The 17,985-nt window shown below is 43.0% G+C and overlaps 1 protein-coding gene across 1 annotated transcript; it reads right to left on the bottom strand.

The window, feature by feature from the left end:
- Positions 1–4,175: 4,175 nt before the first annotated feature.
- LOC129836235 (neuronal vesicle trafficking-associated protein 1-like) lies at positions 4,176–11,028 on the bottom strand. Its single transcript, XM_055902129.1, has 5 exons — positions 10,859–11,028; positions 8,384–8,531; positions 7,737–7,856; positions 7,411–7,524; positions 4,176–5,695 (listed from the first exon to the last, which is right to left on the bottom strand). The coding sequence occupies exons 2-5, from the start codon at positions 8,510–8,512 to the stop codon at positions 5,447–5,449; spliced, it is 612 nt and encodes a 203-aa protein (XP_055758104.1). The 5' UTR covers positions 8,513–8,531; positions 10,859–11,028; the 3' UTR covers positions 4,176–5,446.
- Positions 11,029–17,985: the final 6,957 nt, after the last annotated feature.

Here is a 17,985-nt window from a genome sequence, read left to right as displayed (position 1 = left end):
TCTCTGGCCATGTCTGAAATCTGTCCTACTACTTACAAAAATGACATACTTATTGTGCTACATACTATTTAGAACCTACTGTTTAGTAAAAATGTACTCGGTAAGGAACACATGTCACCATACCAGACTCAGCTATACTGAGAATGCGTCAAATGAAGCACAAATTCTCTTCCCCAATAGCATGCAGCGAATTCTAATGGATGAAAAGCCAAAATGAGTATGACATCCTGGCGTTTTTAAAGCATACTCAATTTTCCAAATTTCACATACTATAAAACGTTCTATTTTCGCATACCCAAAAACTGCGAGTATCGGTATTGGGACAAGGCACTTTCAAATGTACCGTATATCACAATGAGTTAAATCAAATTTCATCATCAAAAAATGTCTGTGATGAAATGCAGGGGTACTGAGAACACTGTTTGTCACTATAGGTCAAAGGTCAAATTGAATGCAGCGAGAGAGCTCTGGGTCATCTCTAGTTACCACAACCACAAATGGTTAAATCCCGCCTATTTCAACCCTTTCTCTTCTTAAAATCTTAACCCTAACAACATTGCTAACCTCATGCCCAACCCTGACCTTAAATTAAGTCCAAAAAGCTAATTTTTGACTTCATGAGATTTTATAATATAGCAATTGTTGACTTTGTGGCTGTGGTAACTAGTGACAACCAGAACTCTGCCTGAGTGAATTCCTCTCCGCAACCCCCGGATACAACCCCTAGGGGGCAACATACCTCCTAAACTCCTGCTGTAACACTAAATCAATGTCTGAATGAAATGGCACCCTATCCCCTATATAGTGCACTGCTTTGGAACAGGACCCGTAGGCCCTAACTCATTTCAGATCCCTAATTACAAAAGTTTGCTCCTTCTCAGTATGTCATTGTACCCTCTTTATTTTCTCTTTATCTCATTGCTTTTCAAATAGATAATAATACTGTGGAAATAAACCACTGTGATAAGTTATGATAAAGTCCCCTTGATACCACCATAGAAGACCAAGCCACAGTGATCATGCTGCATGTATAGTGTTTCTATCATCAAAGCCAGGTTGGTATGGGGAGGGTGTGTGTGTGTGTGTGTGGAGGATGTGTCGTTGCACTGACTCTGGTTAAGGAGACATTCCCATCTGGCGCCAGTGTAGAGGGAACCCACTGTGACACACAACAACACATACAGACACAGGGCGAACCCCCCCCCCCCTTGAGACTGAGTTGCCTCTCATCTGCCCACCTCCCTCCATTCCTCCCTCCCTCCCTCGGTCTCTCCTTCCTACTGTCTTTTCTTCCTTCTCTGTTTCCTATTGTCTCTTCTCCCTCGTTTTGGTATTTTTCTGTCTGTCTCTTTTTTTCCCTCTCCTGTCCACTGTCTCTCTCCCCTCTCCTTTCCACTGTCTCTCTCCTCTCCTGTCCACTGTCTCTCTCCCCTCTCCTGTCCACTGTCTCTCTCCTCTCCTTTCCACTGTCTCTCTCCCCTCTCCTTTCCACTGTCTCTCTCCCCTCTCCTCTCCACTGTCTCTCTCCCCTCTCCTGTCCACTGTCTCTCTCTCCTCTCCTGTCCACTGTCTTTCTCCCCTCTTCTCTCCACTGTCTCTCTCCCCTCTCCTTTCCACTGTTTCTCTCTCCTCTCCACTGTCTCTCTCCCCTCTCCTGTCCACTGTCTCTCTCTCCTCTCCTGTCCACTGTCTCTCTCCCCTCTCCTCTCCACTGTCTCTCTCCACTCTCCTTTCCACTGTTTCTCTCCCCTCTCCTGTCCACTGTCTCTCTCCCCTCGCCTGTCCACTGTCTCTCTCTCCTCTCCTGTCCACTGTCTTTCTCCCCTCTCCTTTCCACTGTCTCTCTCTCCTCTCCTGTCCACTGTTTCTCTCCCCTCTCCTTTCCACTGTCTCTCTCCCCTCTCCCCTCTCCTGTCAACTGTCTCTCTCCCTCTCCTGTCCACTGTCTCTCTCCCCTCTCCCCTCTCCTGTCAACTGTCTCTCTCCCTCTCCTGTCCACTGTCTCTCTCCCCTCTCCTGTCCACTGTTTCTCTCCCCTCTCCTGTCCACTGTCTCTCTCTCCTCTCCTGTCCACTGTCTCTCTCCCCTCTCCTGTCCACTGTCTCTCTCCCTCTCCTGTCCACTGTCTCTCTCTCCTCTCCTGTCCACTGTTTCTCTCCCCTCTCCTTTCCACTGTCTCTCTCCCCTCTCCCCTCTCCTGTCAACTGTCTCTCTCCCTCTCCTGTCCACTGTCTCTCTCCCCTCTCCTGTCCACTGTCTCTCTCCCCTCTCCTGTCCACTGTCTCTCTCTCCTCTCCTGTCCACTGTTTCTATCCCCTCGCCTGTCCACTGTCTCTCTCTCCTCTCCTTTCCACTGTTTCTCTCCCCTCTCCTTTCCACTGTCACTCCCCTCTCCTTTCCACTGTCTCTCCCCTCTCCTTTCCACTGTCTCTCCCCTCTCCTTTCCACTGTCTCTCTCCCCTCTCCTTTCCACTGTCACTCCCCACTCCTGTCCACTCGCTGTCCCCTCTCATTTCCACTGTCTCTCTCTCTCTCTCTCTCCCCTCTCCTGTCCACTGTCTCTCTCTTCTTTTCTTATATATATTCTGTCTCTCCCCCTCCTTTCTTATCCTTGTTCGGTCTCTGTCTTTCTTCTCTTCTACCTCTCTACAATTTTCTCACTTTTTTCATACTTTTTTAAACATATTTTAATTACACCTCCCTACTTATCAGCCGCTGAGAGAGAGAGAGTAATCACCTAGCCAAATAAAAAATGAAACAGAACAATGAAAAGAGAGAGAGAGAACATTACAGTTACATCGCTCCACGTCCCCCTCTCTCTCACATTCTCCTCTGTTATTTGTGACATCAGAAAACCCCAGAGGAATTTGATTATGGCGAACGTTATACACTAAATGAGCCTAAATGACTTTTGGCAATGACTCCTCGCAATCTACTGGGGAATGCGGAGCCTCCAAACAGTCAGAACAAATTAAAAGCCAACCTGCTATTTTACTGTGGAGATCTGTTGATGCTGTAAAGGGAGGGAAACGGGACTGGAGGCCTTTACGTGACTACCCAGCAGATTTTATTTGATTTTCCCCCAGCCCCAAATCCAAGCCTTCTTGGCATAAGATGCTTTGACTAAGCATGGGGTCTGGAAATGGCCTAATAAATACTTTTTAACACTTTATGTAGTTCCATGCCCTAGGCCAAGCGGACAAAGTTTGTCACTCAGCAACTGCATGCGGAGGGGGAAAGAAAAAACTCCCATCACAGTCTAAACTGGGCATAATGTCAATTTCATTAATAAGCGTGGCTGGGCACACACACACATGCAGGAGGTGCATGTACACATAGGCATCCGCAAACACACACATGCGCACACACACACACATACACATGAGCCTTCACATACACACACACACACAGACATGCACACAAGCACGCACACACACACAAAACACACATAAATCCACACACGTCTCCGGGCTTAATCCGATGGTGTGAAAATATGTGAGTGTAAATGAGATGCAGACAGCCTCACAGCAGAGTCCCTGACAGAAATAGGAGAGAGAGAGAAAACGAGAGAGAGAGAGCGAGAGAGAGAGAGACAGAAAGAGGGACAGAGAGAGAGAGACAGAGACAGAAAGAGGGACAGAGAGAGAGAGAGAGAGATAGAAAGAGAGAGACAGAGAGAAAGAGAGAGCGAGAGAGAGAGAGAGAGAGAGAGAGAGAGAGAGAGAGAGAGAGAGAGAGAGAGAGAGAGAGAGAGAGAGAGAGAGAGAGAGAGAGAGAGAGAGAGAGAGAGAGAGAGAGAGAGAGAGAGAGAGAGAGAGAGAGAGAGAGAGAGAGAGAGAGAGAGAGAGAGAGAGAGAGAGAGAGAGAGAGAGAGAGAGAGGAGGAGGAAGATATGGCTCAGTTCCGAATAACTAAGCTGAGGTTTGAAGAAAAGAAGCAAGTCATGTTTTAGCATTCTGTGCATGCCACTCATCTCTTGAATAATCAACAGTGAGAATGACGGACTCCTTTTGGTGTACTTTTACTTGCTTTTCTTCTTTTTTAAAAACTTAATAGAAACAATTTGGAAATACCAGGTAAATAGATCCGGAAACTGGATCGTACAAATAGAGCATTGCTATTGTGCATTGAAAGTACATACAAGCAGTAATAAAGCCAATTCAACAAGTCCCAGATTATGAAGGAGAAAGCTTAACACTTTATTGATGACATCAGAGCGGATGGGTCTGACATAAACATTTGGCACTCAGAACAGAACAAGGTTTATTACCGCTGGGTGGTGAATGGTGACATAATGACAGTATCACAATCTGATCCACGGTGAAAATACTGCCAGTTATTATGATGAATTATGATGAATGCAAACTTGATATGAATCGCATTGCATTTTATTCACTATTTTAAAAATCCCCAAATAAATTATTTTAAAAAATGTAATCCTTCAATCTTTTCAACCAAATAAAAAAAAAATCAAATAAATTGCTTAAGAAAAAAAGTAAGCTCATAATAAATAGGTAATTCAATAAATACTAGAAAACACAAAGATACGGATACTCTAGGTAGTTAATGTTATGTTAAAATATTAATTATGAAACAGGAATCCAACTTGTACAGCTGCTAGTCTACTACATTCAAAATCATCTGAATTGAAATGACATCAACCCATTTGATTATCTTCTACCTGAAAATATTCAGGTTTCTCGTACCCAATTGTACCAAAATCCTCATACACAAATTGTTTATAGCTGCTGGAAAATCTACTGAAAAAAAAGGCATGATAAATATGTTTTTTACAATCAGTTTTCTAAATGAATGTGGGCTGTGTGCTTCCTGAATAGAACAAAACATTTTATTTCTGAACTGTGTATGTAAAAATCTACAAAAAACATGTCTAGTTCGATCTAAATGTAATAACACTAAACCTTGTCAGACCACATTACTAACGATACTCTACATTCAGTTCAGAATAAAATAAAAACCTGAAAACATGTTAGTCTGATGAAGACAATCTAGTGAGAATTTCAGGGAATCTTGTTATGTTCACTTCTCCAACGCTTCTCACACGCACATCTCTCACCTCTCTCTCTCTCTCTCTCTCTCTCTCTCTCTCTCTCTCTCTCTCTCTCTCTCTCTCTCTCTCTCTCTCTCTCTCTCTTTCTCGCTCGCACAGGCACGCACACACATAACACAAGGCGGTGGTCCTCACTGATAACGTCATAGAGAGATTAACTTTACTGCAAATGAGTCACGTTCGCTGACACCTAAACAGACATTTGGAGCGTTACCCAGAATACCTCATAGTCAACTCCCCCAAGTAAACAACACTTTTTTTCCCCATCTCCATCTCCATCCCCTCTTCCTAACTCTTCCCTTTGGAAATCCCATATTCCCTTCAACCTTTATCACCCCTTCCTAAACCCTTTCCCTCTGGAAATCCCTCCATCCCTCACTCCTTCGAACGACTTGCCTCCTCTTTGGCCCTCTCGGCTTGCTTCAGGGCATTGATGACGGGGAACCATGGTGACGGGGGCAGCTCGGGGATGATGCCGCCGGCGGCGGTCCTCTTGGCCTGGTTGAGGTGACCCAGGGCGGTGTAGAGACTGCTGGAGCGGGGGGACACGCCCGGGTCCTCCTGCTGCTGCTGCTCTGTGTAGTACCAGGGCTCCAGGACTGCTGCTGGGGTGCAGTGCTTGTGCTGTATGGGGAAGAGGAGAGAGGATGGATGGTGTCAATTTGATTATTTACTTCAGGATGTGAAAAACGTTCCGTTTTAAAATCACTTCCTGAATTGAGTGAATGGAAAGTGACCCCCAACCCTGTAAGAGACAGGAGCCAGAAGGCAGAAGCGTCAGTGAAGAGGGTGTGCAAAATGATGACGTATGATACTGTTGCCTCTATTTACGGTTAGGGACAGTAGGGATTCTGGTAATCATAATGGGTTGTGGTAGGACTCGGCAAATGATGAGGGCAAGTCACATGTTACTGCCTTACCCTTCACTGAAACGACTTATTACAAGTGAGTTATACAACATCTTATTCCACAGCGTGGGCGAGCATGAGTAAGGTTCTTCATATTCAAACATAGATGTGCCAGCTTCGTCTCATTAGATATGACACCTGAGATGCCATCCTTAGATAAATGAACACGTAAGCTGTCGAAGGGAAAGAAAGGTACTCTGCCAATTAGCCAAGCTCTGACAGGAGAAGCTTCAAGTGAGTTTTCCTTAAGAGCGTTTTCCATTGAGTAGCATCGGCCTACTGAACAAACCCCTGAGGGAAATCCAAGGCTTCTTGACAGACTACCTGACCTCCCATCAGTATTGTGAGAAATTACCTCTCACAACAACCCTGGCTGCCTACGCTCTGCTAAACGGAAGACAACGCCACGACACCCTCCGTTTGACTCTCCTATTTCCTGCCCCTTTTCATGTCTCCAACAACACATTAGCCGTGGAAAAACGCTGCGAGCTACACTGTACCCGTCTACATCAAAAGCCTTTGCCGGGAAGGCCCCGCTGCCCGTCTCCCTCCTCTCGTCTTAAGCCTTTAATCACAGTTTAGTCACGCTCATTCTTAATGAAAGGCCTCTCTCTGATTCACGGGCGTCCCAATCTACTGCCTGACCAAAAAGCCTTGCCTGCCTCTCGCTCTTTAAAAGACAGGGGGCCTTTGTAGAGAGTAACAGGCGTGGAGCGTTGCCTGAGCACACGATGCCTGGGAGGTGTCCTAAGGAGATAATGAGTTTATGTTCCCAGAGTGAAGAGACAGAAAGAGTGGGAGAGAATCCCTTAGAAGTCTCTGGTGGGAAAATATGTTGTCAACAGAATAGAGTATGAGTACTAGATGAGGTGTACAGTAAGTACGGACTATAGGAGAGGGTGTATTAGTAAGTCATTGGGACTGGATGATAATTATGTTTGTGAAGGCGATTATAAGAACTTAAACAATAGTCCTCTGTTGGTCTCTGTGAGAGAACGCTAGTGAAACAACCTCTGCTTCTTGTCTGTGGTTTTAATGAAAGTAACCCCCAGTGGCGCAGCGGTCTAAGGTACTGCATCTCAGTGCTTGAGGCGTCACTACAGACACCCTGGTTCGATTCCAGGCTGTATCACAACCGCCCGTGATTGGGAGTCCAATAGGGTGGCGCACAATTGGCCCAGAGTCGTCCGGGTTTAGCCGGTGTAGGCCGTCATTGTAAATAAGAATTTGTTCTTAACTAACTTGCCTAGTTAAATAAGGGTTCAATAAACTAAAATAAAAAGCTCTAGGACTGCCTGACTGGGATAGGAGGCAGTGTGTGATTATGTGTGTATGTGATGATGATAATGCTTTCAGTAGTCTACCTTACCATCGGGACATAAGCTGTTCAGATAGAAGGTGTGTGTGTGTGTGTGTGTTAGTGATGCCTACCTTGAGAACGAAGCCCTCTGGGCAGGTAAGTTGATCGTACCACAGAGCCTTGTACATGACCAGCAGGAGAAGACAAGCCAGGAACCCAAGGGTGATGAGGATCAAACCTGTGAGCTGGAACACACACACACACACACACACACACACACACACACACACACACACACACACACACACACACACACACACACACACACACACACACACACACACACACACACACACACACACACACACACACACACACACACACACACGACCATGAATATCACCATTCCCAGTAGTACTTCAGTAAACATACTACCGGCCCCTAGATAAGACTTTACCTTGACCTTCTCTGATACCTCGTCGTACAGTTTTATATTCAGCTTCTTGATTCCCGGCACGTAGAACTTCTTCTTTTTCTTCTGCTGCAGCTGATACTCTGTTGTGGTCTTCACGATTACCTGAGGATGAACAGCGGCATGGCACACAGAGCTCTCCGAGTCAGATCGCTGGGTCGGAACTGGGCTGCTGCCTTAAATAGAACTGTAAGGTGTGTGTGTGTGTGTGTGTGTGTGTGTGTGTGTGTGTGTGTGTGTGTGTGTGTGTGTGTGTGTGTGTGTGTGTGTGTGTGTGTGTGTGTGTGTGTGTGTGTGTGTGTGTGTGTGTGTGTGTGTGTGTGTGTGTGTGTGTGTGCGTGGGTGTGTGATCTACTATGTATTCTAAGAGGCTCTGAGATAGTGTGGAGTGATGCCACAGCACTCTGAATCATTAGGATAACAGGGAGGCTGGGTCAAGGCACAGTACAGGGACCAATGACAGGCTCAGAAACGATGTAGGCTTGATGTGTGTCCAGACGTGTAGTGTAATGTAATATCCAGACAGGATGTACTGAAGATGTTTAATAATTGCTGGGTGCGCACACACGCACGCACGCACACACACACGCACGCGCGCACGCACGCACGCACGCACGCACGCACGTTGTTACCTTGTCTAAGTATGGCTGTTGCAGCTGGTTCACCTCCAGAGGGGTGATGAGGGGGATGTTATCAAAGCCATCGTCCATAGACTGTTCTTTATCCAGCTTATCAGCCAGGTTACTGCCCAGCTTCACCATGTCTACCTGCCTGAACAATCTGAATGGGGAAAGAAGAGGATCAGATGCTGGGTAACACACCTCTGTTGGGTTCAAGCTACTTCTCAATGACTGTCTGTCTGGACGATTTGGATCGCAATACAAACAGTGCTGAACGATTAGATGCTGGGTAACGCAACTCGGTTGGATTTAAACTACTTCTCAATGACTGTCTGTCTGGACGATTTGGATCGCAATACAAACAGTGCTGAACGATTAGATGCTGGGTAACGCAACTTAGTTTAGCTTTACTGTGTAGAGGGTAAGATACTTGGTAATGCAACTTGGTTTTATTCCACTTAGTTGCTCCCTGTTTCCCTGTGTGGCTGAAATTGAAGATGATGTTAAAACGATGGTGGTGGTGATGATGATGGTGAGAGCTTTATTTAAATGGATGCCATGATATGCCTCTGACTGTCTTCGCCCTGCACTATCTAGGAGGTTTGTGTCAACCCAGGTGTCATCGTCATTATGTCCATTTCCACAAGTAGGCCTACAGTATCTCTTTCATTCGGCAATGTGCATAGAGTTTATTATGTCCTTACTGGCTGTAATTCCAAGGTGCGTCATGTAAAGACATTGCGTGGGCTACACACAGGAACACACGCTGTGTGTTTGCTTCATATCCTATGTGTGTGTTGGTCTAACTGTGCTGTTGCCCCTCCTCCTCCTCGATCAGAGCACCATCTGAATGTGGAACACAAGGTGAGAAAGCCACTGAGCTCGTTGACGCCGTGTGAAACGCAACACCACCTTCCCCGTAGCTCGCCATCCTGTACCGCTGTGAGAATGACTCATAATGATGATGCTAACAAGGGGGCAAAGATCAGCTCCTCGCAGTTTCAATCATACAGACAGGTACAGGCAGGAACACAGACGAGCACGAAAACATAAACACTCTCTCTCTCGCTTTCTAGCTATCTCTCTCTGTCTCACACAGACACACACGCACGCACGCACGCACACACACGCACGCACGCGCACGCACGCACGCACGCACGCACGCACGCACGCACGCACGCACACACACACACACACACACACACACACACACACACACACACACACACACACACACACACACACACACACACACACACACGCACACACGTACACACACACACTTCCTCCAGGTTCCATTAGCCTAGCTATTGTTGCACTGTGGAGTGAGTGGGTGGCTATAATGGCTAATGTGGTTGTCTGTACAGAACTACAGCCCGCCATCTTCAGACTGTAGATTGCAGGCTACTGTAGGAGGGAGGTGTGGGTGCCATGGTGATTCAGATGACTGATTGATGCTATATCAATGCAGAATGAGCTGAGAGCAAGCTGTCAAATCTGTTCCTCCATCAGCAAAGGAATGAAACAAAGTTTGGATGAATGTGGATGGCATTATAACCATGCAAACAGTATAGTTTCCTTAATCTTTTCTATTCATATTGTTGCTCAATATTCTCTGAATATTTTGATTGGGAAGTACAATAAGGAGGTGATGTGAATTAATGCTTTATAAATGCTAAAACCACATAACACAACATAAAACATAGTCTTACAAAAAAAAAAAAAAAGAATGATTCCATAAACTAATAGTGTCTAGGCCTGTTAACTTGTTTCTTCATGGTTCACTAATCAGGCATCTGATCTCAACTTGCTTCATTGAAAAGAGCGTGTTTGCTGCAGAAGAGATTCTACTGATAAGCACAACGGCCAGGTAGCAAACATCCCGAAAACAAACAGGACAGAGAAATGGCATAAACATGACTGGTGAAACTCATCTCACATCACACGTCATGTGGTAACAAACGTTTCGATAAGCACCATACATATCTGTAACCTCATGTCCTGGCACAGACTGCTCGAGATGCACTTTGCATAGGCTGCAAGGGCAATGGATTGACATTCAAGAATTCAAGACGAAATTGAAATTCAAGAATTCGTTAATGAAAGCTAATTTGAACACCGATACATTGTCGCAAATGACAACGTCATCTTTGACATTGTTTAGACCATTGTGAATTTTACCTTGCTCCTTTCACGCATTCGATTAATATCGAGGGGCTCTCAACCGTATCAATATGCTTGAAATATACAGCCATTATTGATACTCAAATAGACACAAAGACATAAGTAACCAATGCCGTTTTCACATCAGGCAATTTTTGTTGTGACAATCGAATCATGTAATTTGCAATGTAGACTATAGGATACCACCGTAGGCTACGGATTTATTCACGTAAGCGCAAGCTGACATAAAGCCTTATCAATAAAATAACAAACGATGACAATAACTTACACATAGGCTATAACAAAGGGAGAAAAATGACTTACTGCGTACGAGGATGACGATCGGTAGGGTTGAGTCGTGGATGTTTACGGGTAAAGCAGAGAATTGTGAATACCGTTCGGTTACCGTGGTGATGTCTGATTCACCGCAGGATTGCGCATGTAATTCGGTACTGGTTGCATCCTCCAGAGGAAATTGGAGCCTCTATGATGCGCCTCATATTAAATGTGTCTGGGAGATGTTGGGAAAAGTAAAGCAAAGGGAATGAATATTTTACACATTAACTCTGATATGTTACTGTAAAGGTGAACGTTTTTAGATAGGTCTATCATAAAACTAAAAGGTCAGGCAGTAGTGTCCCCACATAGCCTTGTCTATATGCCTACTGTATGTCACACACACACACAGTTTTACACATGTTGATGCAGTTTATCTACTTCTCACATGGGAAAAGTGTATTAGCCTACTATATTGAATTCCACAAAATATTCTACACACATTTAATAACTAGAAATGATTGTATATATTCACTTTGAGACCGAATTGGTGTGGTATACCGAAATCAGTTTGTGATATTCATATAGATATGTCATTTAATATTTGTTGAAAACCAATTACTAGGCCTACAGATTAAATAAAACCATTCATCTGTATGATTGGTTAAATCATTCAACTGTTCAATCATTTACAAAAATGTTTTAATGAAAATGTAATTGAAAATGAATATGCTTTTTTAATCCAACCAAACACTACCTGCACACAACTTGCTCATATTTAAATGATATAGTCCCTAGTTCCTCAAAGACTGACATAAATGAAAGTGACTTGTTGTGAACCACAATGACCACAATGTGACATGCAGCAGCTGCTGCAGCTGATGGGGTCTGTCTATGGGATGGCTCTGTGATTCATCAGTGCCTCTAATTATGCCTTTCAATAGAGGTGAAGAGGTGATGCAGATGCCAAACAAGTGAAAAAATGAAAACACATTCTGTGTGTGTGTGTGTGCGCGCGTGTGTGTGTGTGTGTGTGTGTGTGTGTAAGAGAGAGAGTGTGCAAGAATGTGTGTGTATCAGAGAGAGAATGTGTGTGTGTGTGTGTGTGTGTGTGTGTGTGTGTGTGTTTGTGTGTGTGTGTGTGAAAGAGTGTTTGTTGTGTGTTTGTGTGTGTGTGTGTGTGAGTGTGTGAGAGAGAGCATCTGTTGCATGTGTGTGTGTGTTTGTAAGAGAGAGTGAGAGAATATGTGTGTATCAGAGTGTGTGTGTATGTGTGTGTATGAGAGAGAGAGAGTGTCTGTTGTGTTTGTGTGTAAGAGAGAGAGTGAGAGAGAATGAGTGTGTGTATCAGAAAGAGTGTGAGTTTTATGTGTGAGTTTGTGTGTGTGACAGAGAGGGTGTCTGTTGTGTGTGTGTGTGTATGAGAGAGAGAATTTGTGTGCATGTGTCAAAGAGTGTGTGTGTGAGTGTGTGTGTGTGTATGTATGTTTGTGTGTGTGTGTGTGTGTGAGAGAGAGAGAGTGTGTCTCTGAGAGGTTAAGCAAGCAAAGGAGAAACAGACAGAGAGCGAGAGAAAGAAAGAAAGAAAGAAAGAGGGGACGAAAGAAAGACTGATGGCCTACAAAAAGAGTAGGATGCAGGAGCCAGGCCTGTCTGCCCGGTTAAAAACCCCTATTCTCTCCGCGAGGACCCCTGCTACTCCGTCTTTGGTTATGCCTGATTCTATGAATTCATCATGCCTTTAGTACACTGTGAGGGACTGCCCGACCAAAATATACCATTCGCCCCCCTTTTGGAGCCTTTTGTCCCCCCCCCTGCATACCCTTCAATTGGACCTACATTTATTATTTTGACCTTTGCTTTGCGGGGGTGGGACTTCAAAGCAGACCCTCTATTTCTTCCTCTTTAGGGGGAGGGTCGTGTCATCCTCACAGTGTGAGAGGCAGACTGTTCTGTTCTGTCTCCTCGGGTTTTGTTGTTCGCTGGGAGATGGAGAGAGAGAGGAGAGACCCTGGGAGAACATAATGAAAATGAGAATCAATTAGGTTATGGTCTTTGGAGTTAGAAGGGAAGAAGGGAGAGGGGAGAGTGTGTGTGTGTGTGTTTGTGTGAGAGAGAACGCGAGAGTGAATGAGATTCAGTTTGTGTGTGTATAGAAGGGTGTTCTGCGTTAAGAACTACACATGAAGTACTGACGGAGAGTGTCACCAGTGAAGTGCTGGTGGGAAAATATAGCATTGAAGTGGAGTGGTGAATTCTATGGAGGTTTACATTGTATCAATAGAATACATAATATATTTAGTATTGCAATAAGAACGATGAGAAATGTAAGAGATTCAGCTATTAGAATAAAATATGCATTAATTAAGTCTTTATAAAAGTGATACAACATAAGATGGCCAAGTACTCCATAAGCTTGTGTATAACCGGTTATATCGTTTTTATAATACATTCAAAAAGGTAACCTGATTAGCGTTACCTGTTAAGTGATTGGTGTTAGTGATTATTCAACAGTCATGTCACATAATGATGTCAAAAGGATTTGATTTGTATAACGTATTTAGCATTCTTAGGCATGCAGTGTTTATATTGAATCAAGTCATGCTTTCTGATGGATAGGTGTTGAATAGTGACTTGTATCACGGGTGACGGACCAGCAAGGCTTTCTTCTTGGTTGTGGTAACTGAATGGGTTTAGCCCGAAATCACTGTTAATGCGAAATGATTAACAATACTGCCACCTAGTGACGAATCCATTCAAATCCCTTTAATACTATTACAGAACTGCACCAGTTACTGTACCTAGTATAGGTGTATCACTAAGCAATTTGAAGATGCTAGGTAAGAATGCACTTCTGTGAATGCAGTCTGTTTTATACACTCTAAGAGCCTTCCTGATGTTTGTTATTTACCAACCAAGTCTTGGAAACACTGTTTATGTATTTTCATGTACATTTACTTCTCTTCAGCATGGGAATAGAAATGACAATGCAAAAAATGGCAATTAAAAAGCCCCTTTCTAATCTTGCAACTGGAATCTCAATCCATCTCCCGATTTGACTGCATTGAAATGACTATGAAATATGACTAACTCTCTAACTTATCTACAGACTCTCTACACACAATTCAAAGTGTTATTATCCTGGTTACCAACAGATGGCACCGCAGTGACAGTCAATAGAGCCATGCTTCAGTTCAGTTCTGTATGTTCACCAATTTGGTTAGAAATAAGGTATAACATGGTGATGAACTATTCAGTAGATCATGATGATAATGTCAAACAGATGTTATGTCCTGTATGAGCCGGTTTATTAGGAAACCTAACTTTAGCCTGGTCTCAGATCTGTGTGTTTCCTATTCACCTGCCACCTGACTATAGATAGGCCTTCAACATGACTCGGTTAAATCACGGACACAGCATGATGACTTGGCTGGCATCAGTACATACTGTCTAGTACAGGGACCAGGTTTATAGAACTAGGCTTCTTACCGGTGACTGTTTCTCTAGACTACAAGCGGAAGTCAGGAGGAACTCTGAGCACCACCCTCCCTCTGGGCTATTAGATCATTTCACTTTAGACTGTGTTATCCTGCCTGGCTATTACCCGTGTGACCAACACCTAGCCTGTTATCCTATTAGTATCCATCAGGAGTCACTATTCCTGACCTGGCCTTAATCCACATGTCTATATCTGGCCCTGGTAATGAGGAAATGGGCCTTTAAAATAGGACCACATTAGGATGCTATTGCTGGTACACATGTTAAGTATAACCTTGCTTAGAGAGGGGTTACCAACGTGTCACTGTCACCCTATGCTGTAAGGAGATTGATTGGAAAACATTAACAGGAAATCTAATGTAACTAGCTAGGCTACTATAAACAAGAATAAGTAGCATTGTCATTTAGCATCTGTCATGTACCTGAAATGACTGCATTTTGCTAGACTGGTTTATTAATTCATTTTTGGGTTTAAAATACTTTTGATTCGAGAGGATAGCACATTATATGATTCATAAAAACACTTGTGGTCCTTGATTACAGGGCAGCATGTTACAATTGATCTCTGAGGTTAGATTAAGAGTGTGTTCAATGGGACATAGTCATTTGATGATTTTAGATTAAGGCCAGAGCCTGTCTTTTAATTCATTAATCTGTCTAGATCACCGGGAGCCCATCAGCACTGTTAGTCAGCGAGGGAGCTGTCGTAAGCTGTTACAATGGAGGTGTTGAAGGATTTGCAATTAAAGGGCAATTGAAGGGTGAACTGTAACACTGCAGACAAGAGAAACTCCCCAAATACAGGTGTGCCAAGCTTGCATCATCATACCCAAGAAGACTCGAGGCTGTAATCGCTGCCAAAGGTGCTTCAACTAAGTACTGAGAAAAGGGTCTGAATACTTATGTAAATGTGATATTTCCGTTTTTTTTGTATACATTTGCAAAAATGTCTAAAAATCTGTTTTAGCTTTGTCATCGTGGGGTATTGTGTGTTGATTGATGAGGAGAAAAATCTATTTAATACATTTTAGAATGTAGGAGGCTGTAATGCAATAAAATGTGGAAAAAGTCTAGAGGTCTGAATACTTTCCGAATGCACTGTTTATATTGACTATAGGGTCTGACCACATGACCTGACCAGGGAAAACACAATGTTTTTTAAAAAATGTTCTGAGAACAGAAGGGAACATTTAGCCTATTCTGTGAACATTCATTTTTAAGTTGTTTGGATGTTCTGAGAACGTTTTACTACAGTTCCCTGAAAGTTTTCCTGGGTGGTTTTATAAACGTTCTGAGAACATGTTTCAATAAGACTTCTAGCTTAGGTTAACTGTTTTGAACTCCAAGCACACATAGAACACATGGAAATTCATTTGCTTAGGCATTAATCATGCAATTTATTGTGGCACAGCATCCGTGAGATTCTAACCTATTACAGTATCTTCTGTTCTCTATCCATGTAATTAGTCCACTGCACCACCAGGATGGAGCTAGCATGCCATGTTTAAAAAAAACTTATACCAAGCATTTTAGTATATTCAAATCGACCCCATTTTAAAGGGAACAAGAATTCATTAAGATCAGGTGTGGCCAATTAACAAGATAGAGGATAGAGCGAGTTTTGTTGATGCTGAGAACGGAATGTATATGTTTTTAAATAACATTCTTACTAATGTTTTCATGTGGTTTTCATGGAAAGTTTTCTTAACGTTCTCGGAACAACTCGAGGACATTACTTTAAATAGAACGACGAGGAAACATGTATGAAACTTTATGCTGAATTACTGAAATTCCCACAGATGAATGTTGTTTCTTAATGTTCTCTGAACTATTTGAAAAAATTCAATAAAATAATTCCATTCCCCACCCCCAAGACTGTCGCCACCCAAGCCCCCGTGCCCCGTCCCCCAATAATGCACCAACAACCAACAAAATTAACAAAAGAGAAAAAAGAGACAGACAAAGGAAAACAGGAATCTACAATGCAAAAAACAAAAGACATCAAGAACAATAAAAATCATAACAGCAGGCAAAATGAAAATATGCTTGAGTGCATGTATGGCACTATTTACATGTGTGTATGTGTGTGTGTGTGTGTGTGTGTGTGTGTGTGTGTGTCTGTGTATGTGCACATGTGTGTGTTTGAATGAAATTGTGTGTTTATGCATGTGTACAAACACCTGTGCGGCATCAGCCTCAGGCAAACAGGATTAGCTGCCCGCAACCCCCAGCCCATCTATAACCCCCCGAGCCCATCTGTAAATAGTCCACCCAACTACCTCATCCCCATATTGTTATTTTTTTGCTCCTTTGCACCCCAGTATCTCTACTTGCACATTCATCTTCTGCACATCTATCACTCCAGTGTTTATTTGCTAAATTGTAATTATTTTGCCACTACGGCCTATTTATTGCCTTACCTCCCCAAACTTACTACATTTGCACACACTGTATATAGATTTTTTTATTGTGTTATTGACTGTACATTTGTTTATCCCATTCCTTTGTGTTGTTTGTGTCACACTACTTTGCTTTATCTTGGCCAGGTCGCAGTTATAAATGAGAACTTGTTCTCAACTGGCCTACCTGGTTAAATAAAGGTGAAATAAACATAAAACATAGCTGTAACAACATTTTCCCTCAGTTCAAACTTACTTTTTGTTTCATTTAGACCTTATTTTTTTACTTTTTTCTTTGACCGTCATTCTATCCCCCTCCTAGCAACTCCACTCCCACTTGTCTCCAATTCCACATCCCAACCCTCAGCTTCCCTCAGCCCATCCCACATATCTCTGCTGGCCACCCTCTTCGGATTTCTACGCAACATATATCTTTCAACTATGCTGTGATGTTTAACTTTCAATTTCAATCCATCTAATCGAACAGAATCCACAGATTGCGAGTTGAAGATAAATACGTTTACTAAGAGTATTAGTATATTAGTAATTGACTGACCAGGTCTCTCCAGATCTCCTAACAGTACTATTTCTAGGGTCAATTTTAGATCAATGTTATGCTTTTCCAGCCATTCCTGAACCTGAGACCAGAAACAGGCTACCTGAGGGCAATACCAAAACAAATGGTCAATTTATTCTGTATCCTCACACCTACAATCTGCAGAGCTACGATGATTGTATGCCCCAAATACTCAACATTTTGTTGGTGGCAAGAATTCTGTACAATAACTTTAGCAAAAAAGCACGAAACTTTGAATCGTTTTATATATCAACTCATACAACCTGTCCCATGGAATCGGTACATCAAAAATCTCTTCCCAACTATTTTGCAATCTGTATGGCGCAGCTGTCAACATCCTGGTCCTCAAATGAAACTGGTATACTTTCCTATTCATGCTATTTTTATTTCTCTGCCAGTTTTGATCCTTTATATTGAGCAGACAGACCAGTTCCCTACCTCCTCCCGCTGCCACCTGCCTCCTCCATTTTTGGGGTAATGCTGTAATCAATTGGTTGTACTCTTGGATTGAGCAGACCTTCCCATGCAATTCTGATAACCATGAAATACATAACTATATCATTCCAATTTACAATATAATTTAAAAACAAAATATCCTTTTCAAACATCTTCCCCAAAGATACAAGTATTTTAACAACCAGCACATACCTAGAACATTATCAAAATGTAAATAAAATGTGACCATGTTTGAACTTTTAGAA

The sequence above is a fragment of the Salvelinus fontinalis genome, chromosome 3, assembly GCF_029448725.1.
Source record: "Salvelinus fontinalis isolate EN_2023a chromosome 3, ASM2944872v1, whole genome shotgun sequence".
Classification (NCBI taxonomy): Eukaryota; Metazoa; Chordata; class Actinopteri; order Salmoniformes; family Salmonidae; genus Salvelinus; species Salvelinus fontinalis.
This window is presented reverse-complemented; position numbering and strand designations above follow the sequence as displayed.